The 25,701-nt window shown below is 33.5% G+C and overlaps 1 protein-coding gene and 1 long non-coding RNA gene across 3 annotated transcripts; one reads left to right on the top strand and one right to left on the bottom strand.

Moving 5' to 3' along the window:
• Window positions 1–910: 910 nt before the first annotated feature.
• LOC130636146 (3'-5' ssDNA/RNA exonuclease TatD-like) lies at window positions 911–12,474 on the top strand. Of its 2 annotated transcripts, XM_057445775.1 has the most exons (6): window positions 923–1,070; window positions 4,269–4,460; window positions 9,696–10,155; window positions 10,879–11,188; window positions 11,505–11,703; window positions 11,775–12,474. In XM_057445775.1, the coding sequence occupies exons 1-6, from the start codon at window positions 1,022–1,024 to the stop codon at window positions 12,074–12,076; spliced, it is 1,512 nt and encodes a 503-aa protein (XP_057301758.1). In that variant the 5' UTR covers window positions 923–1,021; the 3' UTR covers window positions 12,077–12,474. The 2 variants fall into 2 exon arrangements, with proteins under 2 accessions (XP_057301759.1, XP_057301758.1); XM_057445776.1 differs by lacking the exon at window positions 4,269–4,460 and having other exon boundaries at window positions 911–1,070.
• LOC130636148 (uncharacterized) lies at window positions 2,233–3,931 on the bottom strand. Its single transcript, XR_008982223.1, has 2 exons — window positions 3,051–3,931; window positions 2,233–2,806 (listed from the first exon to the last, which is right to left on the bottom strand). It is a non-coding gene; the product is annotated as an uncharacterized LOC130636148 (long non-coding RNA).
• Window positions 12,475–25,701: the final 13,227 nt, after the last annotated feature.

Below are 25,701 nucleotides of genomic sequence, written 5' to 3'. Positions count from 1 at the left end.
TTGTGTCGTATCTTTCTTCGTGGTGTGGTTTTTATCGCGTCGTATCTTTCTTTGTGGAGTGGTTTAACGTTTCGTCGAGTCGCATTTGTGTTCGTCGTGGCGTATTTCACTTCGCGGCGTATTTCACTTTATGGCGTATTTTACTTCGTAGTGAAAATTTTCATGCTTTTTTAACACGAAATTACTAAATTCGTGTAGTGCTTACAAGAAATCCAAGTCACAGGAATAAAGTGCAGTAAAATAAAAAAACCTTCAGTTTAGTACTAAAAATTATATTTTATTTTAAGTTAGTTTTACATTTGTGATTATGAAGAAATACTATGTGTTGTGTAAGAGTTTTATGTAATAATTTATGTTTATGTAGTTAGTTTACTTGATTTTTGATATTTTCATCAGAATCCATTTAAACTACAAAATAGATAATAGATTATACAGTGTAGCATGCTTATAATGTATAGCTAGCTAGCTAGCTATAGCCAAGAATGTATCGTTTATTAAAAGAAAATTACAAAAATAATAGCAACTAGAAAGAAAGTGAAATATATTGTGTAAAAGTTTCACGAAATTAGTAATTCCGTGTAAAAAAAGCATAACTATTTCGCCTCAAACTGAAATACCCCACGAAGTGACATACGACACGATAAAACATAAAATCACACCAACATGAGTAATACGCCACGACGAAAACCATTACGCTGCGAAGAAAACCGCACGACGAAGAAAGATACGACACGACGAAAAGCATTACGACGCGACGAAAACCATACACGAATATTGTCCCACATATAACTCCATACTTCAACTGATTATTTGCGGAGTGTTTTGCAGCTAATAAGCAAATACGGCTGCAATGCAACGTGCATGACGTCATAGACATTGTATATAAGCCAATTGCAACCCTAGATCTAGTTCTCCTGGTCTTTGTTTTGCACGTGTGTTTTCTGTGATAAACTTCGTAGGGCCTTGACTCTCTTCTCTCTTGCCATCTGCATTTCGTCTGAGCTCTGTTCTGTTTGTAGCCATGTCTACAGGCGTTCCTGCGGAACCTCCGAAAAAAAGAATATACGTCGGTAAGATATCAAATTATTTCCTATTCTTTATTTTCATTGAAACTGTTGTTTTTAGCTTTTGCAATTAACTAGAAATCATTTACAAAAGTGTCGCTACCTAGCTAGCTAGCTAGCTGGCATATTATAAAATATTCAGTTCAATTTATTGTATGTAACCAGAACTATTGTTCTAAATTGACTATGTAGGTACGTGTAATAGTAACAGTCCCACAAAATGCCCAGAAACCTAGCTATCAGTACTTACTAAAGTGAGGAACCACCTGCTACGACTTTAAATCACCTTAAGAGATAGATAGATAGATAGATAGATAGATAGATAGATAGATAGATAGACGTGCATATTTTACATGGCTAGCCTCACAAATATCGAGGGATATACCCTGTCTATTAATTCCAGGAGGAGCCATGCGCTCTACTGGACAACTCCCGACAACGGCCGACACAGTGTGCCATCTCCCCAATTTCCCTCACATGGCTTGAGTTAACCCGGGGCTATAGTAACATTCACTCGCCCATGTTGAATCGCCGTCAAGAGGAATCGAACCCCTGTCTCCCGCACAGAGTATGAGAGCTATAACCACTAATCTATGGCGCCACAAACAATCAATCTGCAACAACCTAAAACCACGTACAACAATCTTCATCAACCTACAAGAAACTAGAAATTATCTACAACGACCTAAAAACACCACTTATTGGTTTCAAAATAATCTTTTATATATAATACAAGAAATTTTTTTTAAGATTATACTCATCACAGCTGTTTCGGAGCGGACAAAAATGCTACGAAAAAATAATTCGATTTACCCTCTCAGTTAAAATAGGATATCTCAAGAACAAAATAAGATTTTTATATTCTGTAAAAAGAATAATAATCTTAGATAAATTGTCCATATTATTAAAAGAAATTTTTTTTTGGACACCTGTCCGAAATTGGTAAATTTAGGCCAAAATGTCTAAAAATGACTTAAAAATTATCATTTAGATAAATGTCTTCCACAAAATTTCTAGAATAAAGTTAAAAAAACATGTTTTTTATGGTCCACAGGTTAGGTTAAATATCTGGAATGAAAATTACTTAATTTTATTACTGTCCGAAATTGTCCAAAGGGTTATATTTGGGCCAAATGTGAGAACTATGTGAAAAACGGCCTTAAGAGCCTTAATATATGCTTAAAGTTTATTTATTAACTGAATAAAAAACATTGCTTTGGATTCTAAGACCATTAAGGATGATGTAGATGAAATATTAGTCTGTCCGAAATTGTCCAAAGGGTTATTTTTGGGCCAAATGTGTGAAATATGTGAAAAACAGCCTATGGAGCCTTAATGTATGCTTAAAGTTTGTTTATTAACTAAATAAAAGACATTACTTTGGATTCTGAGGCCATTAAAGATGATGTAGATGAAATATTAAACTGTCCGAAATTGTCCAAAGGGTCACTTTTGGTCCTAAGGTTTTTCAGGCCAAATATGTGACATCTATATATTAAATAAAACATCATTCAGAGTCGACGGTTTCAACATTTTAGTTTATCATGCTAGAAGAAAATACCTCAAGTTGTGCATAAATATTTTATTTATTATATATATACAAAGCAATCATTTTGTGTTTCTTTATAAACTGTATAAAATAGCACCCAATCTTGTGTTAAAGCCAAGATTAGCTAGCTAGGTAGCTAAAAACATCTTTGAATTCAACAATTTCATCTTGAGAAAGCCCACCAAAGTCTTAACTAAATAAAAAAAAAAAGTATTAAGTTACTTAGCTACAAAATGCAAAACTGTAGGACCAAAAAATAGCTACTCTTTACAGAAAAATATAAAACAGGAGAAGCAAGATTAAAAAAGATAACAATTATCCACGCTTAAAGTTTTACAAGCTTTAAAACAATTTCTTAAACTTAAGGATGCTCTAATAGCACAAAAATAATAATAAAATCCCTGCAAAATAAAGTAGTTTCCTGTTTTGTCCCTTACCTCGTGCTCTGCCAAACTTTAGCTAGCTAAAAAATTGCAAAGACACCGTTGTCTCGCTTATTCCAACATTTTCGAAAAATTCCGGTTTCGAACCAGGATTCCCGGGTCGAGCAATCAAGTCCAAGGTAAACACCACGCCGCCGTAATTTTTTTGAGAAAAACCATACCTAACAAAACATTAAATGGCATCGCTATGACTCTCTTAGAAGTTTAGATACTTATTTAATTAGACAGAAAAGGGATCACACTAACCAAATTCCCGTGCACCACTTTGGAAACTTTTTCTTCTCTTTTTTAGCGCCTGAAGAAGACTTTAACTTAAAATTTAAGTAGTTTATAGTTTGTGAGACGAACGGTGCACGGTACTGGGCGATAGAACCTTGTTTCCAGGCCCCCCATACCAACTGTCAAGTCCGTAGCTAGTAGCGCGGCGTTGCCACGAGGTTGGAAAGATGGTATACTTTCGCCAAAAATAATGTTTTTTTTAATTTTGTGTGTTTTATTCGACGAAATAACTCGAAATCCATAACACACATGTATAACATATTTATATATTAAAAAAGTAGAAAAGTAGGTCGTTTTAATACTTTTTATTTCAATAAAATTAAAACAATACAAAAAAAGTTTCAAAAACTTAAAAAATGATAAAAATACAAAATTTCAAAAAAAATTGTGGAAGCCATTTTAATTTTGTCCGCGGTTTGACCGTAGCGAAACAGCCGTGTCATCAAATAGATAGATAGCTAGATGTGCGTATTTTACATGGCTAGCCTCACAAATGTATCTCCGTAAGGCAGACGTCAAAAATATCTGGTGTTGAGTCATTTGAACACAAAAATAGAGTCAGTTGGTCGATGAATGATAACTCAAAAATTCAAAAAATTGTATCCAACCATTCAGCCATTAACTCGCGCCATTAAATCGCCAATATTTAAATAGAGTTTCTCATCGCGCTGTTTTCAACTAGTTCTCAGAACCCTTTTCACATTTATAAAGCGAAGCACAACAATAATTGTGGGTAATGGCTGTGGTGAGACAACAAACGTATAATATTTTTTTGTCACTCATTTTAGTTTTTCCCACTCAGTATATCAAAAATTTCAATCAAAAATTAGGGTCGGTCGGGTGACTCTTAACACCAGTTATTTGTGATGTCCGCCTAAGAACAGCTCATTCCAGTGAACAACTGATAAACAATAGAATTAATACCTTATTTAGCATCTTTTTCAGGAGAGGCGTGCATCGCACGTGCGCGCTTAAATCGTTTCAGGCATGTGATTAATCGCACGTCTAATCGCACATTGGTAACCAGGTCTTACACAAGAAATCCAGCCATACGGTTCTTAACTATTGCAGAGGTGAACGCTGACAGAGCACTGATGAAGCAAGTCTGCAAATATGCACTTACAGGTGGAATAGACATTTTATCATGGATTTAATTGTAGATAATTTCTTTATTTGACAAAACAATTGCAAATCATAGCAGGTCCAAATTTAAAGGTAATGTCTGCTAAAATAAAATTTGAGTATCAAACAACATAGTGTATAGTTATCTCGAACGTTCTCTATTTCGAACAAATTGTTTGGTCCCTTGCGAGGGACCAAAAAGTTTGTTCGAAGGAGAAAAAAAGAAGGTCCTTCCCGCTCTGTAAAACAATACAATGTAAAACGACCCATGACTTTTATGCCATAGACAGCCATAGCCACTCACACAAGCAAGATACATTTTGTAAGATTTTAGGCAGGCAATAAAAAATTAAAAGTAAAAAATTCCTTTACAGGAAATTCCACGAAGAAAAGAAGCCGTGTGCTACACATCGCACATGAAAATCTATTTTAGAGAATTTGTGTGTGCGTTTTTTTTGTTTTTTTTATTTTGGTTTATTTCACTCCTGTCCTGTATGTGGTGTAAAAGTGCTGAAGATATTAACAAAACACCTTGGTTTGTTGTAGGGAGTAAGTTATAAAAGTAAATACCATATAACAGGCCATTTTGTAAGATTTTAGGCAGGCATGCGGTAGATCACACGCCTCAAAATTCTGTACGTGCGATCAAAAAAAAAATTTTTTTACAAAAACATTTCCTTTACCCCTGTACACCGCACAGGGGCTGCTGTTTTGGCGTAAGGAACAAACAAAGTGCAAGTTCCAACAATGTACGGCAAGGAATTTCAACCCATATACGAAGAAGTCGTAAGCAGACTCGTTAATTAAACTTTGTTATTACTTGTGGGGCAAACAGATATTTAAAATATGAAACTCGCGAAGACCTAAAATAGCCTTGTGCGTAACAAGGACTTGTTCTGCTGCTTTTCATTACCATTTCAGAAACATTTGGGAATAGACAAGGTAAAAAAGACATCATAAAGTAAGTTGTATGTTGTGTCAAAATATTTACAGAAAGATCAATCTTCAAAACTAAAACAAATGAATCACTTATAAGTGAAAATATTTTAAGAACAGTATAAAAGGATCTGAGGATAAAATTAAAAAAGTCGCGCTAAGAACAAAAGCAAAACAACGAGGGTTTAAATTACCAATCATTCGCTATCAAAAAATGTATACACTTTGAATGTACCTTTAATTAATCTGACTCCATTTTGCTTTTGAAATTTAACTAAAGTTTTAAATTGAGCCGTGGGTAAAGTCGGATTCCTCGCCAATCATAGGCTGTTCGAAACAATTTTTTGTAACCTTCTCTTGAATTAGTTTCGCACATGTTTACTATATTTTTTTGGGTTGATGTTCCCAATGAAGAGTCCTTTATTGCTATACGATCGGTTGCTGGTTTATTTTGTTCTATTTGGATAACAATTTTGTGTCCACTGCCTTGATCGATATGTCGTGACCTGATATAAAAATTAAAATATTAGAAAAAATTTTGTTTGCCATTTTGTTCGTAGGGTTATATTTTCTCCATAGGTTATCTTTTATTCGCAGCGATGGTAAAATCGCGGTCATTATTTATTAGGACCATCTTCTTTTATACAGTTCAGAATTTTAAAATAAAATGTTTAACACACATTTAATTTAACACACACAGAAAAAAAACACAGCATTTAATTAACGTTTTTAAAATATTTTATTAACTGTTTTTTATGGTACAGTTAAAACTGACAGTGTTAGACAATTGATTTTTCAAATATTGTTTTTATTAGTTAAATGCTTTATGCATTGCCATAAGTGGCAAATTAACTACGCTCTAGAAAATCAACCTCTTATATTTTCGTTATTTTTTTTGTTTGTTTTTTTTTTTTATGCGAGTAAAGATTAACCTCTCACCTGGATAGCTGTTTTGCGTTTGTGGGCATGTGCGTGTGAGAACGCATGCATGTGCAATCGCATGCTACTCATGGAATTCCCTGCTTTACCCTTCTACATTGCATAGAGAGTACTTTATTGTGATAAATTTTTGTGGGGATTAAATTTCATGCATTTCGCAGATTTTTGTCCCCGCGAAAATTTTGAAAAATTGCTTGATAATTTTTCTCAGTTTTCAAAGCCCCTGAGGCTTCCTTTTTGTAGGCCTAATTTTTCAACCGAGTACTGAAGATGAAAAGATAAGAGAAAACTGACAAAGGTTTCGAATCAGTTGACCCTGTCAAGGATATCGATCCTTTGCTCCTAGCTTCTAATGTAGATGATCAACCGAATTTGAGTTCTCTTTCCAGCCTCAAAGATAAACAATTGAAAGTTCCTTACATTCCCCACAAAATAAAATAGTTGCAGTGGATGTAACGGATGAAAAATCAGCATTTTTGAATTCAATTATTTCGTTTTTAATCTAGTTGTGTTTATTCTACCCATAGTTGAAATGTTCTACCTGATGTTATAGTTGTGTTAAAAGAGATTTGAACTAAAATGCAAAACTACATTTTGTCTCGGTCAGTGTAGAAATGACAGGTGTAACAAGGGTCGATGAGACAGTGCCATTTGGCCCCGAATCCTATTGACAACTTATTTTTTCAAAAATTGCTACTATGACCTCATCCGCGAAATTAAGCTCCCGCAAAAAAATTTAAACTTCCATTATCTGCGAAAATAAGTCCCGTGAAATGCTAAAATTTCGTGGAAGAGCATAACCGCTAAATATAATCCCCGCCAAAATTGATCCCATAGAGTATTGTTTTGCATAGGGAATGTACCAAGAGCAATTACCATCAAAGTTCATGGTCAAAAATATAAACCCAGGTACGAAAAAATTGTGAATAAAGTCAATAATTAAAATTGTGGAATAAACAATATTTAATGTAAGTTAAATTATGGAAAGTTGAGCGGCGTCTGATAAGGATAATTAACAATACAAGGCAATTTCTAAGAGGTTGTCTTAATATTCAAAGAAGCAAACCCCATGCTGGTGGAAGACCATGTTATGATCTAAAACCAAATTGATGCATTAGGGTTTGAATTGAACTTTAAAATTGTTCTACAAAAATTAAAATATATTTCATTTTTTTTCGCCCACAAAGTTTGCATTAAACAACCTAATACAATTGCATTTGGTAGTTTTAGAACAAACTAAGCATTGTTTAGGCTCCTTAAATTCGCGTTTTGATGATTTAGAACAATATGGTGTGGTTTAAGCCGCATGTTCCTGTTCACATAGATTTGAATAAAATATGTTTAATCACATTTTATGTAGCAAAACAATTTTTTTATTTTTTTATCAAGATGCGTAATAATCGCTGGAAATCCCTGTAGTTTGCTCTAAAATGATGAAAAACGAACTTAGGAAGCTTCCCAGTCACCTTACTTTCTTTTAAAACAACGAAAACATTTTCTTTTAAAGATTTGACATTCCTGTGTGTCCTTCCAAAAAGATGAGAAAACGTCTGTCACTATTTATTATGCCACCTGGAACCTATAGGACCATGGATCAAGATTCTGAAGGTAACAACCACTCCCCAGACAAGCCATGATCGCCTCTACCTCTGGCTTATATACAAACAACATTGTGTCTCTACAAGCTTTGTCTGATAATAGTTTTGAAAATATGCCGTAAAACATCTATAAGATCATAAAAATAACACTTAATTTTTTCCTTTTTCTTTCAATCACATTTGCATCCAAATCTGCTGACCAAAAATTAAGATGTGACACGCAAGTAGAGATCAAACACTCGTGAAGCCGAAAACGAAAGTTTAATGACGTCATCTAATGTATTTTTGAGACAGATCCCTTAGAAGAGTAGGCAACTAAAAATTTTACGAAAAAATTATTCAGAGATATTCGTTAACGAAGTTTTTTCTCTCGACCTGTGATTGTTTACAAGAAATTGAAAAGAGAATATTTAATTATTCATTAGTTATTTAAAGTGAACTTGTGGAACTCTTATTCAACATTTTTTTTGCATAAGAATGCCCTCTCATAATAAAGCAAAATAAATAATTCTCAAAGCATTTGTTTCTAATATGATAATATTTTTTCTCGCGTTAGGGGGTTTCAGGGTCAAATATGGATATGAATGTTCAAAAAACAAGAAATGTAATAATCCAGAAAATGATTCGTTCAACTTTCATTTTTGTTTTGTGAAATAAAAATATTCGTTAAAATAAGAATATAAAAATTCTTTGTAAAAAGAAAATTCTCAATGCTGAAGGTCATATCATTTTTAGTAAATGTGAATCCTAACTAGCCAGAACAAAGACATATGGAGTGGAACATTTTGTAACACTAAATCCTTCAATTTTGAGGAAACATTTTGGAATAAGAATTAGTTCATTGGAAAGAGCAGTGTTAAAAAAATGTTCCTTAAAAAAAATGTAAAAAAAAGTATTTACCATACTGCTACCTTAAGACCTACAATATATTTCTTATTTTCTTAAGAAATAATTGATAAATGGTTTGTAGTAAGTAAAACTAACGGCATGTCAACGGTCAGTGACGGTTAAAATTTAAACATTTGACTGTCGGAATACAAAAATAAATGGTCAAATTGACTGGCAACTAATTGTGCCTAAAGCAAAAACATATTTCTGAAATTTAAGCAACGAAAATAATATTGTTTATCAAGAGCATAGCTGTACAAGTATAAAGTGTATAACTATCAAAACACTGACCGAATAATCAATAAATATTGGCATCAAGCGTCAACTGGATCATTTAAAACAGTTTCATATCACTTGTGGGTGCATTAAATTCTAAAACAAAAATTTTTTTTAATTAGTATGTTTTTTTTCTCGCCAATGGTTGAATTAAACATTTCTTCTTTTTTTTAAATAAATCTTTTTTATAAAGTTACATTTTTTTATTACAGATCCCTGATAAAAGGTTGATATCATTAAACAAATTTAAGAAAAAGCTATAAAATTATTGGGTAGCCAAAGGATGAAATTTTATATTTCATTAAGAAAATTATATTTTAGCACAAATATTTGCGAACTTCTCAAATTTAGTAGCAAATTATAAATATTAAATTTTGACACTATAACATGGCAAATAACCTTTTTAACTAGATAATTTGCAGCTTAAAATTTGTAGATGCAAATTTTAATTAAGTACATACATTATGTTATTGGCAGAACTGGCCATATGAAATTCTTGGTGGTCGTGATGACTGCCATGGAAAAATATTATTTTAATTGTTGTAATACGTTTTGCAGTGCACTTACCTAATTATTTGTACTTTCTGTTTATTTTCTTCAGGCAATCTTGGCTCTAATGTTACTACAGAAGATTTAACTCAATTATTTGGCCTGGGAACAACACCTTACCTGAGACAAAATTGTAGTGTTGAATTAGCAACATGTGAAAAGACTGGAAAATCGAAAAATTTTGCTTTTGTTAATGTACCAGAGCATGTACACAGTGAACTTATGAAATTAAATGGTATAGAATTTTATGGAAAAATGATAGTAATTGAAGAAGCAAAAACAAACAAGCACGAAGATGATGGAGATGAGAAAGAGAATAAGGAGAGACGAAGATATAATAATAACAATGGTAACTACAGACGTGGTGGTGGTGGTAATTACAGGCGTGGAGGCTATCGGCCAGGAGGAAATCGATCACCTAGTCAGCAAAAGAACAGATTTTGGTTGCCAACACTGGAACCTGATCAAGTGTTTCATCTTGTTGATTGTGGAGTAAATTTAACCAATTTAAGGTAACAAGATATCTACTGCTTAATTTAGAAAAAGTGAAAATCAACATATCATTGTTGATTTCCCTTTAACGTACAATTAATTTGCTAATTTGCAGTAAAAATTGGCTCACAAAATTTAATTCTAAATTGACAAGTACATCCCAAGCTACAACAACTGGAGGGTATTATGCTTTTAATTAATTATATATGGTTGTGTGATCTGCATTGGTTAATTTGGGTAAGTAGTTATAAATCACTGGGTTCAAAAAAATAATGACCACCTGATTTTGCATTAATATTTCAGGTATTTGTTAATGCAAATTACTTTGTTTGTGTTATGGATTTTGTTTTGTGGAAAGGGGTGAGTGGTATGCAAAAAGTGAACTTGAGTGAACAAGAAGATCAAACTTCAGGGAGAAGGGTCATTGGTAACGATTTTTAATTTTCCTGGCTAACGTAACATTTGTTTTTCTCAATAAGGTAAACGTTGCACCCCATTTGACTCCAATGACGCAGTGATGTTTTGGCTCAAGTGCAAAAACATGTATAAATGGAGTGTAAGCCAGGATGTTAAAGGGGTTTTAAGTTGGCATATGTGGTCATATATTTACCAAAGTCATTTAAAGTTTCTAACAAGCCTAAAGCACATTGCCTACTACAGAGTAATATCACGTTGCAAGTCTTAATTTGTATTTTTTAAAGACTTGTGACATCAATAAAATGACATTTACTTTTGACTTCAAGGTTTGGAAATTTCACTGATTATGTCATTGCTCGTGCTCTGGCTGCAGGTGTGCAAAAGATGGTGATCACAGGTTTAAAATTAAACGGGAGTAAAACTGCCGTTGTGATGGCTAAGACACGCCCAAACATTTTATATGCAGCTGCTGGTATTCATCCTCATTTCGTGAAAGACGATTGGACAGATAAATCTCTAGATCAATTAGAAGAATTGGTTAAGCTGCCCGAGGTCGTTGCTGTAGGCGAATGTGGTTTAGATTTTAAAAGAGACTACTCACCCAGAGATATTCAAGAAACAGCTTTTAAGAAGCAGGTACTGAATAAGTTGTTTAGTGTGTAGGTTGAGTTGGTTTAAAGCATTAAATTACAAAACGTGCAAGCTTGCCTTTCCACAAAAAAATAGTTGATGTCTTTCATATGGAAAAGCTTAAACGTTGTCTATAAATTTTTATTTTTAAAAAATTAACTTACGTTACTTATGTGTTCGATATATGTACATGTTTTTTACCCATTCAGTTGTGTATTTCAACTATATTTATTTCTCTTGTTATTGTAATATAGTTATGTAAGTTCTGAGATCATTCGTTCAGTTATAAATTCTGTATCATCCACATATGCATTGTTTTCAGGTTCAACTTGCAGTTCGTTACCAAAAGGCTTTATTGGTCCACGAACGTGACTCCCACGAAGGTATCTTAAATGTATTGAAAGATTTCGAATCGTCACTTCCACCAGTAATTATCCATTGTTTCACTGGCACCCCTGAAGAAATTGCAACTTATGTAGAGAAAGGATTTTACATTGGTGTAACGGGATACGTTTGTAAAGGTAGTCGTTATAAAAGTTTTATTCGCAGTGATGTCTTTTTTCAGAAGCTTGTATGCCATCCTTTTTTTTAGAAAAACACGGACAGTCTCTACGCCAAGCTATTAAAGATGGTACGCTGCCTCTTAGTCGAATTATAGTTCAAACTAATGCTCCATACATGACACCAAATACACCTCGCGAAGAGATCGATCCTGTAAGCCAAACTTTATTGGAACATTGTTACGTTGACAACGAGCCTTGCACATTGTCGATTATAATTCGATGTATAGCGAAATGTTTATCTCAAGAACCACGTGATGTCGCAGATGCGTGCACAGAAACAGCTATGAAGGTTTTCAGATTCCAGAAAACCGAGGCGAACAATTTTGAATAATTTTTATTCTTAAAGAAATGCAGGTGGCAGGGCAAACTGATGCAGCCATTCTAAATGTGAATCAGAAGCTAAGGTTGCTTGCAAAAAAAATGTGTGGTGTTTTTTATTTGTTTAACGAGTTCACTTCTAATTTTTTCGTGCTAGTAGTTGTGTTCCGTATTACTTCTAGACTTCTTTATATGTTTGCTTGTAGTAATAACATTTCCATATTTGGCGCTGCTGCATCATTTTACATGTAACCGCTTTAAATGGCGCCTTTTTGATGTCAGTAATCGCACTGACATTAGTAAGGTATACTTAAATACTGCTTGAAAATGTGAGCAGTTTTTATATATTGTAATTTATCGAACACATATGCATTTGTGTCATTGATGTGATATAATACAGACCAAAATGGATACAGCTGTTATTTTTTTCCTTGTCGACACATGTGGTCATGAAATTAACTGTAGCTTTACTGGATTTACTAAAATCAAAAATTTTTCAGATGAAACGAAATGGGTTTCTTGTTTTAACTTCTTATCACTGTATGTAAGAACCACTGTAAATATCCATTTACAGTGGTTCTTACAGTTATGCTAAAAAAATATTTATGCTCATCTTAGATTTGGGTGAACACACAAGTATCGTTTTCTTCAGTGGCTAAAATGCGCATCATTTTTTTTTGTCATTCGAAAGCATCTTAACTAAGGAAGTTAAGGGAATCTAGCTACGTGTTTTAAATGGATTATGAAGTTTTTCTCTTTTTATTTTTCTATCAAAACATCTTGAAAAACAACAGGTGCTTCATTTAAATTGCTAGATTTGCAAACAAAATTTCAAATAATTATGCTCAACAAAGTTAGCAAAAGAAAACAAAACGCCGAGCGGCTTTTTTGTTAAATCTCGATCGGTATCGTATCAATCAACATATTCTTTGCAGGAACGCGTAGACTAAAACGATTTTTTCGTTATGTGTGATTTCAAACCGACCGCGGTTTCTTGTATTTTTTATTTTGCTTCGAAAAAATCCCTTCGCCAAAAAGTAGAAACAGATCCAATTTTTTAGCGGCAAAATATTTCGCTGTAAATTTTAAACCAATCAGAACGCAATATTCAGTGTTTATTCTTACAAAAACTCATTAAAACAATAAAATAAAACTTACGGTGGCCCACAAGTGTCAAGGCAAATTAATATTTTTCCACGGCAAATTAAAAATTCTACGGAGAAATAAAATTTCCACGGCAAATTAAAAACTTTCTTTAGAGGTTTCGACTCGCCATATATCTTTACGTTCCAAATGGCATCCCCAAAATGGTAGCGTTTTTCGATTTGCGTTTTGTTTACGTTTTATGACCACACTTTTTGACTCAGACTAACTACCTTGATGTTCTGCAACCATTGTGGTGCGCAAATACCTCATAAATCGAAACTTTGCTCCGGTTGTGGAAGAAATAACTGAAAATTCAATGGAATATACTGATTTGATTATCTAACATGGGTATACTGGTTTGATTCATGAGAAAAATATTTGTGAAATTATCAAAACTCTACTCGCTAGAATTGTAACACGTCGTCTTTACTACTTTAACGAATTCAGAAAAGGCCTTCAGGTGTTTGATGTTAGTACTTATGTAAAGTCTTATCCACAGTTATTTGCACCTTTTTTTGACATTGATAACACTGAGTATATAGATGTGGATGGAACCTATACATTGCCACATTATTCAGAGCAGGAGTCTTAGTCAGGTAGCTGAGAGCATAAATAAATGGAAAACTATGCAATACTTTAGGACAATTTCTAACCTACATAAAATTAAACTATAGATAAGAATAAACAAAAAAATCTCTACCGGACACAATAAGTTTATTTCATTGGACAAATAATAAATAATTCTTACAAACTTTTTACACTACTTTAAGACGCCATATTTAACGCATTTCGAATTTTGATATCGAACACACGCATTCCAATGTAAATGGGTGTATACTTTTCAAAAGTAATTGATTTTAAACAAAAATTAAAACCAAAATATCCCAATACGTAAAAATTATTTATTTATTTCGTATAAATTAATAAATAGTTTCAAATTTTAGATAAAAGTCATTAAAAAACTGTCTATATATTTAAAAGAAAAAGGGACCCCCCCCGTTCTACCTGTACATTACAAAAGAGGCGTAACTTAAGCGGAAAAAGTAGACTTTCCGGGAATAGTTTGAAATGTAGATGAGTATTAAACATGTCTCGCAAACTGTTATTAACGCCAAAGAAAAAAAGTAAAAATAATAGTGATAATTGTATAATTCATATCGGAAGATACAGCAACATCCTTCCTTTAAGAAGCTTCACTGAAAACTGTTATACCGCCATTGCTTCAAAGTTTGCTAACCTCCATCTTATCTAGTTTGCAGAGTTTATCGCGGATAGGAAAAAGAAAGAAATCGATAATAAATTCCATATGTCAAGATATCATTTATAACGTAACTAATGGGCGGCAGCGTTGTACAAAACATGTGTTGTTATCCTTATGTACTAAACGTAAAACGGGTTCCAAAGATATGATAAAATGGCTTAATCGTTTTGGTCATGGGATATCGTACAATGAAGTCAACCACGTAGAAACGTCTCTGGCTAATCATGCAGTTGCGATGCAAACACTTGCATCGTATTGTCCAACATCACTTCAGCCATCACAATTTGTAACATTTGTTTGGGATAATAATGACATAAATCCCGAGTCACTGTCAGGTATTTCTATGCATGTTACAAACGGCATATTAATCCAGCTTCAAACAGGAACCATTCATGTGAGCGAGTCTGAGCGTATTCCAAGAATAGATTACAGGGAGAGAAAAAAAACTTTTAAGCCTTTGCCAACTATCATGCCACGTTACACAGGTACAAAAAGAGCCAAGCCGCTTCATCTGAGAAATATAAACCTAGATACAAGAACAAAAATCGACGGAGATCTTAGTATGTCAAAAGCTTATGACTTCCGTTGGGTATTACTACGGCAAAGTTGCAACTCCATACCCAATGACTGGGTTTAATTACTTGACATATCCTGATAATGAGGAAAACGTTCATACTGTTACTTACCTACCAGCGATAAATATTACTTCTACAACCAAAGTGTAAAGCGGAGGCGCTTGTTCTTACAGAAACTGACGTCATGCTGGATCAAGCTATCTACGCTAAAGCAACCGAAATTCTTATGAATTCCACTCATACGGATTTGAAAAGGTTTATTGTTTTGAGAATGGGCGGTTCCATACGTCGTGCACATTCCTGGATTGATTGATTGAAAAACGATTCCCAACGCAACCGGGCATGGTTGGATCTTTCAAGATGGTATTTTGGAAATTGAATGGATGATTCGTCCTCCAGCACCAGAAGGAGTTCTGCAACTTATATCTTGCAACTGTAAAAAATCAAAGTACAAAACAAGAATTTGTATTTGCAAATCGCATACTTTAAGCTGCACCGACTTGTGTCGTTGCGTGGATTGTGATAACATTGACGTAAATTATGAAGACAGTTCTGCTTGTTCTGACGAAGGATCCGATTCTTTCTAAATAAAATTAATTTTAGCCATGTAATTATTTCTTGTCTGTAGGTATAGTTGTGCTTTAGGTTTTTGTACGACGTAACATTGTTAAGACATGTGACGTCATTAACTAAGCTTTACAGGGTGTTTGTTCGTTTTGTGTAGCGAATTACCATTCACTGTTTTTTTAACTTTTGCTCTCCAACACAAAATCTATCGTTTCATGTACTTGAAGAATAAAATTGATGATTTTCATTTATTTTCCTATTGTGTGACGTCATCATTATAAATTAAAGTCTCAATAGGCCACAATAAATATAATTTTCAATGCCGGTAACTTTTTTCAACAACACACGTCCATAGTCGTCACGTTAAACAGCATTTCAAATTGTCCTAAAGTTTTCCAGTAAATCGATGCTCTCAGCTACCTGACAATCTACTAGACGTCAAGTTGAAGAAACAATCGCAGATATGTTTGAGCATTTTCTCTATGAAATTGATACAAAACGTATGGAGACAGTATCTCTCCTAATATGTTGTTTTGGCTAACTAGACAAAAACGTAAACCTATTGACCATACAATTTGAAAATCGTAGTATATTTTGACCATGACTGTTTCTCGAATTCTGTTGGTGATACGATTTGTTTTCCTGTTCTTCACTCATGCAGTCGGTCAATAACTCTTCCAGTCGCTCACATGAAAAGTCCTGAAAGTTTTTGTAGAACTCTGTACATAGGTTTCTGTAAAGGACAGTCATTTGCAAGAGCATGATATTAAGATATATACCTTATTTTTGTTAACATTTTTTAACATTATAAAGGGACATACAAAAGTAAAGATTTCTAAAAGTTATACGCGCGAGTTTCATTGCAGTTGGTGTGACTTAATTTACATATGTAAGTTTTATTTTCATTTCCTTATAAATTTCTCTCTAATTGTAACTACGATTTGTGTATAGGAGCATACAATCAATTGAATTAGAAAATAAAATAAATTGAATTAGAAAATAAAATGAATTGAATTAGAAAGGCTAATGTTTATATACTTTCATAGACTATAAGAACAAAATTATGAGTCTACAATTGCTATAAAATACAATTAAAGAATACTTGAGGGTGAAAAAGCGGAAAATCTGCTGAAATTTAGAAGTTACTATAAAAAACCTGACCCTATTAAAATGAAAGCAGCTTTAAACTTGCAAAAAAAATGTTTTTTCGTCCTTCTGGTGATATTTCACTGAAATTGCGGTTTACCGATGTTGTATTTTTGAAGAAGTATAACTAAAAAAATCAATCACAATTAATAATAACTTTTGTATTAGTCTTTCTTACATGTGAAATATGTTGTGAACACTGTGAATAAAATCATGTATATATCTGTCATGTATATAAGTTATCTTTCCTGATGGTTTTAAAATTAGATGGGGGGTAAAAATGAGGGATAATTGTGTATTGAAAAGTATCCAATTGTATTATTTTCCTCATTTTTTGAATGTTTTTCTTTTTCAGATCAGCCTTTATCAAAACATCCACCGTCGACATTTTCAAATTGAGCGAGAGAGTAAGAATAACGCCTAAATTCTGAAACATTCAAAAGTTCAATGTTACATAAAAGAATTTGTATATATCATAAAATGTCCAAAATTTTCTAGATTAATTTCAAAGACATCAAGTTAAAGCTTTTATTTTTTTAGAGAATACTATATGTAAAATATTTAATTTTTTTTATTTATATATAGACATTCTTTTTTTCTAAGAACATGAATATGGAAGAAAGCCCTTGCAATGTTTTTAACGTTTGAAATGCAGCCTATAAATATTCTTGAGATGTTCTTAATTTACCGTAAATGATGAATAAGCACGTGGAGAGGAGCTTATTTAATTTCCCCCATTACAGGGGTCGCTTAATTGGCAGGGCAGTTAATTAAGTAGTAGTGCTTACTCAGCAAGGGGGTGATTATTCTGTAATTTACGGTGTTACCATACTTTGATGATAATTTCTACAGAATGTAGCACTTGGAATTTTTATATTTTTTAATATCTTTATTAAAAAAATTTGTAGTCAAGCTTCACAAAGCCTTAGAATAATCCTAACATGTCCTTAGATTTTTATACTTATGTTCTTATATACTTTGTTTCGTCCTCAGAACAAAAGATATTTACGTTGGGCTTACTTTGTTTTTTCTGTTTTTAGTTGCAGATAACATGGATCGCGTTTTTGTTCTCTGAGAATAATCTCACACTATATGACATATTTCAATGCCATACTTATTATCTCTGTTGATGGCAGAAATCTTAAAGCCATCGGGATTCTTGTTTATATTTTGTTTCAAAATTTTCTTCTTTTTGTTAATTTTTAAAGAAGTTTTCACATTTATCAATAAAAAAGTTTATTCTTTTTTTTTCTCCTTTTAATATATCTCTAACAAAATAACTTAACAAAAGTCTAAGCATGAATAATTAGCTTTTTATACATTTTAAAAGCATCAGTCCAGTTTCTCGGTGTAGGTATCATCAATTCATCCTGTAAATATTTAAAGTATGCTTTGTATTCGCTACCTTCACTCTTTTGGACAATATTAATCTTTATGTCTTGAAATCCCCCAGATTGAAAGAATAAGGTCTTTCTCTCCACAATACCTTTCAGGTATTTCGTATAACACATCTGGTCTACCCGCATTGTATTAAATCCTGATTTCCTGATACGAAGGGAATTCCAATGTTCTTTTACAAAGGTTAAATCTTCTTGTAGAATTTCTTAAAAACAATACCAAAGACATTCTCTCTGTGTTTCCAATGTCATGTTAAGAAAAACTTGAGATTCCATATCTTTAAAAAAGTTTCTCCACCATCCACATCTAGTTTTAAATAAGTAGGACCACCAAGATTCGATGCGCTGATTTCTAGGTGAGGGCACATATCTGTGAGCATTGATATCATCTAATCATGAAATAGCATTGAATAGATGCAGCAAAACCATTTTCTGTTCCGAGATCTGTGATAAGCAGGATAGCACACCCTTTAAATTCTCCTACGCAATCAGTGTACATTTTTGCTATATTAGCAAGAGAATTATTAGATCGTGTAACTTCGAGCCAGAGCACTTTACGACTAAACCCATCAATAGCTCCATGAATTGGGGAACCAAACGGTTTTAACTTATCATATCCATCCATGTGTCAGGAATGATTAGGGCCCCTAATAGTGTATTCGCGTCTTTTTAAACAATGCTTCTTCCCTGCAACCACTCGGATCTAGGTCTCGAAGTGTCACCTCGACAAAGCTTCGTGGAACATTTACTCCTTCAAGTTTTAGTGTATGCCATATTGAACGATACCCACTTGAAGAACCAGGCCCGTTAATAAACAATTCGATTTTTTGTCTTGCTAGTGCTTTGTTAAATATGGAAGAATTTAATTTCGCGCGTCACCCAAGCCCATTGTCCTTCAACCTCCGTAATATGGTGCTACGGCTCATTTTGAGGTCATGTTTTTTTTCGAGAACGATAAGAATGTTTTCTATGTCATATCCCTGTCTAAAATAGTACTTTATCAAGGCCTCATCACTTTCAATTTCATCGTCACCTTCTGCAACTGAGTTTGTCTGATCAAGAACTAAAGGAGACAAGAGAGTAATAACTACATTAACTATTGTAACTGTTATTAAACAAAAATGTAACAAAAAATCCGGAGGAGGAGTGGCTACCCCACAGCAAAACTAATATCGTATTCGCTTAAAGCTGCTACCGAAATAATGATAATAACAAATATAACAGGATACCAAGTGTAAATTAACAAATCTGACCTTCAAACATAATGAATAAGAATGATAATCCTTGCTAAAACCAAATGACAACATACAAACAAAAGTAACCACGCGATCAGAGAAATATTACTACTTCTTTGATTTGCTTGTTTGCGCCGTGAGCTTCTTGTGTGCGCCGTGAGCTTCTTGATTGCGCCGTGAACATTTTGTTGCGCCGTGACACTTGTGGGCCACCGTAGGCCACCGTATGGGCCACCGTAAAAACTCAATAAAACACATTTTTTAAATTTTAACGACATAATTCGACAATTCTGATTGTTATCATCACATTTTAAGGAACACCTTAGGAAGGACAAAAGATCTCACATATCCATGGAAAACCCATGTGCTAGGAACAAGCTAACGAGAACTGTTTTTCTATTCTAGATATAGTCTCAACAAAATGGCAACTAAAGCTTAAGGAAGGTTTGCACATAGGATATGAGAACCCTAACTTAAATAATCAGGTAAAGTATGTTAACAAAACATTAACCTTCTAATTGTTGTTTCTATGTTTTATTTTTTTTTTCTTTCCTTTTATCTTTCCCCTTTCTTTTTACCTGTTTATTGCTTTCATCACTCCTCTAGTGTATATTACCATCTTACTGTAAAGATATTTATTATTTTTGTAATTATTATAATTAACACTATTTTTCTTTGATATTTGTAGGTATGACCTTTAGATTTTTATTATCTCAGTATTATCTATCTAGCTTTTATAAACTTTGCAACCTGATAATGACAATCAGAATTGTCGAAACATGTCGTTAAAAGTAAAGATAAGTGCAATTACAGTGCTGATCAATTACAGCGCCGGTCGCATATGCGACCAAAAATTCTGGTACGGAGCAAAATTTTTGTGTTTTTGACTCATTCTTCTCCCTGGGAAAGTTTGGCAGCTTCTATCATATCAAAAAGGCAAATATCCCTGGGGACGAGGGTGTATTTGACCTTTCTGCTAAAAATGACTTTATTTAGCACCGGGCTAAGTGAACATAATACCGCTTGATACCCTATCGAAATAAAAAGTCCCACAAACGTTCTTTGAATTACTCCAACCAAATGGACCTGACACATGAACGCTCATTATCCGACATCGTCACAACACAAGCATATTTCCCTGTAGATAAGCCATAAGCAAAGTAATATCGCATAATATTGCATATTACCCTTATCGCTACATAACAAATGCAAATTAGATAGGCAATAAACAACGTAATATCATCATCATCATCATCATCATCATCATCATCATCATCATTCTCGGCTTAACGTCCGTTTTCCATGCCAGCATGGGTTGGACAGGGTATATTAATGACCCTCTTCCAATCTGATCTAGACTGTGTTAGATCTAAACTCAACTTCCTCTGCATCAAGTCTGTCCTTATAACCTCCTGCCAAGTCTTTCTCGCTCTGCCTTTGGGCTTTGCCCCAGGAACTATCAAGACTATACACTTTCTTACCCAATTACCCCCCTCCATTCTTTCCAAGTGCCCCAGCCAATTCTATCTTCTTATCTGGATAACATCTTTAATTCTACGGAGACTTAGCCTGCTTCTTAGCTCATCTGAACTCTTTCTGTCTCTAAGACTGGCGTTACACATCCACCTAACCATTCTATATCATTCCTTTCTAAACGGTCAAGATCTTCCTGCTTCACTGCCCATGTCTCACTACCGTACAACATAACACTTCTTACACAGGCCTCATACAACTTACCTTTTAACTCAATTGACAAGACTCTGCTAGTCAACAAAGGAAGTAACTCTCTGAACTTTTTCCAAGCAGAACCTATCCTGCAAGTAACATTTCTTCCAACACCCCCTTCACTGCCCAACATATCACCGAAGTAACAGAAGTTCGCAACTATCTCTAACGAGCCACTGTTGTACATCATTGAAGCTGGAAATACTTCATTCTCCATAATCTCACCTTTGCAACGCTTGCATACAAACTGAATATCAGCTGTTAATATTCCTCCAATACTACTGCACTTTTTATGTACTCCAATGCTTGCAAGTCTGACAAAAAAATTGAGTTACTACCAACCCCTTTCCTGGAAACTCCACAAGGCCACCTTCCAACAGATTTCGAAAAAAATATGACTTAAATCCTAAATATACCCTAAAGGCAAAAGTTTTCGAGATTTTGCGATTTTTTAGCATTTTTGCAAAAATAAAAACTGCGAAAAAATCCTTCTTTTTAACAACATTTTGTATGCCTTTTGCTCCCTATTTTGTTTAAAAAAACTGTACTAATTATCAATCTAAAATTCTTAAAAACACGAAAAGCTTTAACGAAATTAAAGACTCGCGAAAATTCTGCCAAATGTATCCTTTATCAGAATTAAACAGAAGTGTCTTCTACTAGAACACAACAGGTAACAAAAAATCAGCGATTAAAAAAACACAAAAATAAATTTTCTCTTTCTACATTTCCCGAATTAGATGATTTTTAAAATTTTGGAATTTTGATTTTGATAATGAATGTATAAAATTGCAACTTTATCCGGTAAGGAAGTTTCACATCCATTTTCTTTCAACAAGTTGAGAAAAAAATCCGGCAGCATCAAAGAAAACTAATTCGGGAAACAATGTATATTAAATTAAATACGTTAAAAATAGAGGGAAGAAATTTTCAACGCCAAAAAATCATCTGTGAAAATTCCGTTAATGAACAATGTTACAACCTTTGTCCCTCAAACTCTTCTCAGCACTGGATGGCAATAAAACTAAAGTTCTTGCGGGTACGTCAAAACTTTCAAACGAAAATTTTGATCATACTCCTTCAAGCAACTAGTGAGTCAATAAATATAAACATTGCCTGAGTATGCTACTTTCTTCCCATTTTTGTCCGTATATACCTTCAGTCTTTCAGCTGTAACACCTTTTCACAGCCTTAGGGCAATCCTTGCATCATCATTGCAAATTTTTACTTGTGCGAATGAAATTTCGTTACCAGTAACCTTGACATGATACAACCGTTTTGGAGATCCTCTTTTATTATAAGTTACGTTATTATCACTCTTCGCAACTGCAATTGACACTTTGTTCACATCTAGTGTGCATACATAGTTCTTGCGGATACCACGTGGTCGCTCTTTCGGTTCATAATCCTGGGGATTAATTGAAAGAATGTTTATATGGTTTCAGCAGAGAGGTCTCCATTACTAATGGCATCGGGAGCAGCCTTCATGTCACACCAATTTTGATTTTCTTCATCACTGTCAATTACTAATATTGCTGCATGCGCAATAAGGCTATAAGTAAATAAAAAAATTAGCACAAACGACATATGTAGAATGAGCATATAACGTTTTTATGACTTACCTTGAAGAATGAAAGAGCAATCAACTTACTTAAAAAGATCTACAAGTTCTTTTTATAAGAACCTATAGTTTATAAGAAGTTCGAGGCTGCGATTTTGCAAAATTAAGATTATATTAAGAACGTACTCAACCTGAATTCCCTTTTAAATTATAAGAACAATTTTATAAGAACAATGAGACTGAGAATTGCTGAAAAATAAGAGTATAGCAAGGTTGAATAAGTGAAAAAAATAAAAACACTTCAGGCTGAAGCCAAATTTCCTGGTTCTTACAAAAAAAGAAAGTGTAACGCGAGTATAGAATTTCTAAAACTACTACTATTTTGGAAAAATTATTTTTTCTTTTTAGCTACTACACTTTTTTGAGTAGTAAAAGTTTCGCATAGTCACAATAATAAATTTTGTGAAAATTTCTGCTTTTTGACAGATTTACCCATGTTTTCTGTTTTTTCAGGGAAAAATAGAATATCAGTATAATTTCAGCATTGTCATTGTTCTTATTTTGTTCTTATTTTTCAGCAAATCTCGGCCTCATTGTTCTTATAAAAAAAGTGTACCAGACATAATTTTTTACAATTAAATAACTTCGACATACTTCTGCCAATCCTGTATTCATCATTATCCATAAATCTGACCATAAATTCGCCTTTTTTGTGGAAAAAACAAATTAGAACATTTGAGGTTGAAAAAAAATCTGCCGAAAGTTTTTCCGAGTTAAAGTCACGAATGAAAGAATAAGACAGAAAGAAAATGAAACTTTGATAAAAGAAGCGGTAAAAATAAAAACAAACCTTTGAAATGGCTTCAAATCTTCATCATTAGAAGACGCCATTTAACTAAAACTGTTTTAAAAAACCTTCTTGGATGCTTGTTAAATTTCCGACATCTCGCTACAAAATGGGTGACCTGGTTTCCATTAATTGTTGTTTTTTTTAAACGACAGGCGTTTTTGAAGGTTTTTTTACTCAAAGACAAAACCAGGTATAACCACCAGTTTCACAGAAAAATCAGAGGGCCGACAGTAAACGAAGAGAACAACCGGAGAACCGGCAGCGAATGAAATGGGAATTCTGTGCGGAATAGCGTAAACGCTCTGTGTTTTGAAAACTGATTTAAATAAAGAAAAAAATATAATATTTTTCCTTCTTTTAATTCATTTCAAACATTTCGAATGTGGCAAGACAAAAAGAAGTCGATTTCCTTGACGCAGCGAACTGTATCGTCGTAAGACCGGGGGTTCACATAAAATGGTGAAATTCAATATAATAAAGAAATGCAATAACTAGCCATTGTTCTAGCTAAATGCTGATATTGGACTTTTGGGGTAGAAATACCGGGACGGTTTATGCTGTTGTTGTACTAAACTAAGAGAATCTCCCATAACTTAGCGAGCGGGAAACATGGCGGAAATATTCTTGTAAAAAACCCAGATTTATTTACAGAATCGATACAGAGATTAGAGTCTTATATTTTTGGTTGGTATATTTCTTAGATTGTTCTAGGTTGTTCTAGCTTGTTCTAGCTTGTTCTAGATCGTTCCAGGTTGTTCTAGCTTGTTCTAGGGTGTCAGGGTCGGATCGAGGTTTTATATGTAACTAAGCAAAAAAAATTTTTGGGAGATTACCGCCCAGAATGGGCGTTAAAATACGCCAAATGGGCGGACCTAATAGTAACAAAATTTATCACCTTGTTCAGGCTTTTTCCAGCGTTAAAAAGTACAATAAGTAACAATATACATAAAAAATATATAGCTAAAATATATAAAACATGTAAACTATGTATAAATCAATCAGCAAGTATATATATTTCAAAAAGCCTTTATCTCTTATTCTGTTCAGCAAACTCATCTATCACTTCATTAGAGATCACAGTGATTGACCTGTTAAACATGATAACTGCTAGGCTGCTCAACCTTTCCTCCAACATTGTGTTTCGCAGAGATACTTTTCTCACAAGTGCATGAGGTTCCAGGAATTGTAGCCAAAATTCTCAAAACTTCACAGATTGATGGAAATGTGTACCTATTTGTGGTTTTAAGAAGAGGTGATATCTGTTGGTAGAGCACCTTGATAGTTTTTCCAAAATATCCCCCACATATCTAACTAGTCACATGTTACTATGGGCCGAAATATCACTCGCAAACAATTGCAGGAATTCTTTAAACTTAACCTTCTAGTTAAATCAAAATACCTTCACAGAAACACCAGCAACACCTCTCCTTGGCTCAACAATTGTGTTGAATAAATTGTCCATTTGTTTATATCATAAGCTTTGATAGGTGGTTTTAATAGGATGCTACAAAATTAAAAAAATATATAGAGTGACACAAATTTTAAAGGTACTGCCTGCATCACATATAGTTTACTCCTGTCAGGAATCGAACCTGAACCTTTTACGAAATTGTATCATAAACATCATACCATTTGATCACGGGAGTTTAGGCATTTAGTAAAATTAATATACCTCAACTACATTAAAAATTGATAAAACACACATTAAATGATGACCAAATGAAGGACTTTGAAACACATTTTGCTTACTCAATTATGGCCAGTTCTCTTGACTTGGTCTTTGTATACACATCACAACCATCCGATAAACATTGCACAAAAATATTGTCAAGCGGTTGATCAAAATTCTTAAAGCCAGGGTTTCATCGCAAATCAGCAACACAGAAATAGATCTGTAAAGAGAGTTACCATCTCCACTGACACTGCATAACAAAAAAATACATCAGATAGAAAGGTAGTTATGAAATAAAAAATATTAGTAAGATTGGTAAGATTTTTTCTGTCCATATTGTTATAGCTATATAACATATGTCAAGTAGTCTTGGTCCACCACTACGGTGACCTGGCTTGAAAATTGATGGATACGTTTTCCATCCTTAATACAGCTCTGTTTCTACTCATCATACTGACTCAATATTCTCTCAAAATACAACCACTAGTGTATCTTACTAGGTA

The sequence above is a fragment of the Hydractinia symbiolongicarpus genome, chromosome 3 (assembly GCF_029227915.1).
Source record: "Hydractinia symbiolongicarpus strain clone_291-10 chromosome 3, HSymV2.1, whole genome shotgun sequence".
Taxonomy (NCBI): Eukaryota; Metazoa; Cnidaria; class Hydrozoa; order Anthoathecata; family Hydractiniidae; genus Hydractinia; species Hydractinia symbiolongicarpus.
Note: the sequence above shows the minus strand (reverse complement) of the source record. Positions and strands in the feature narration are given on the sequence as shown.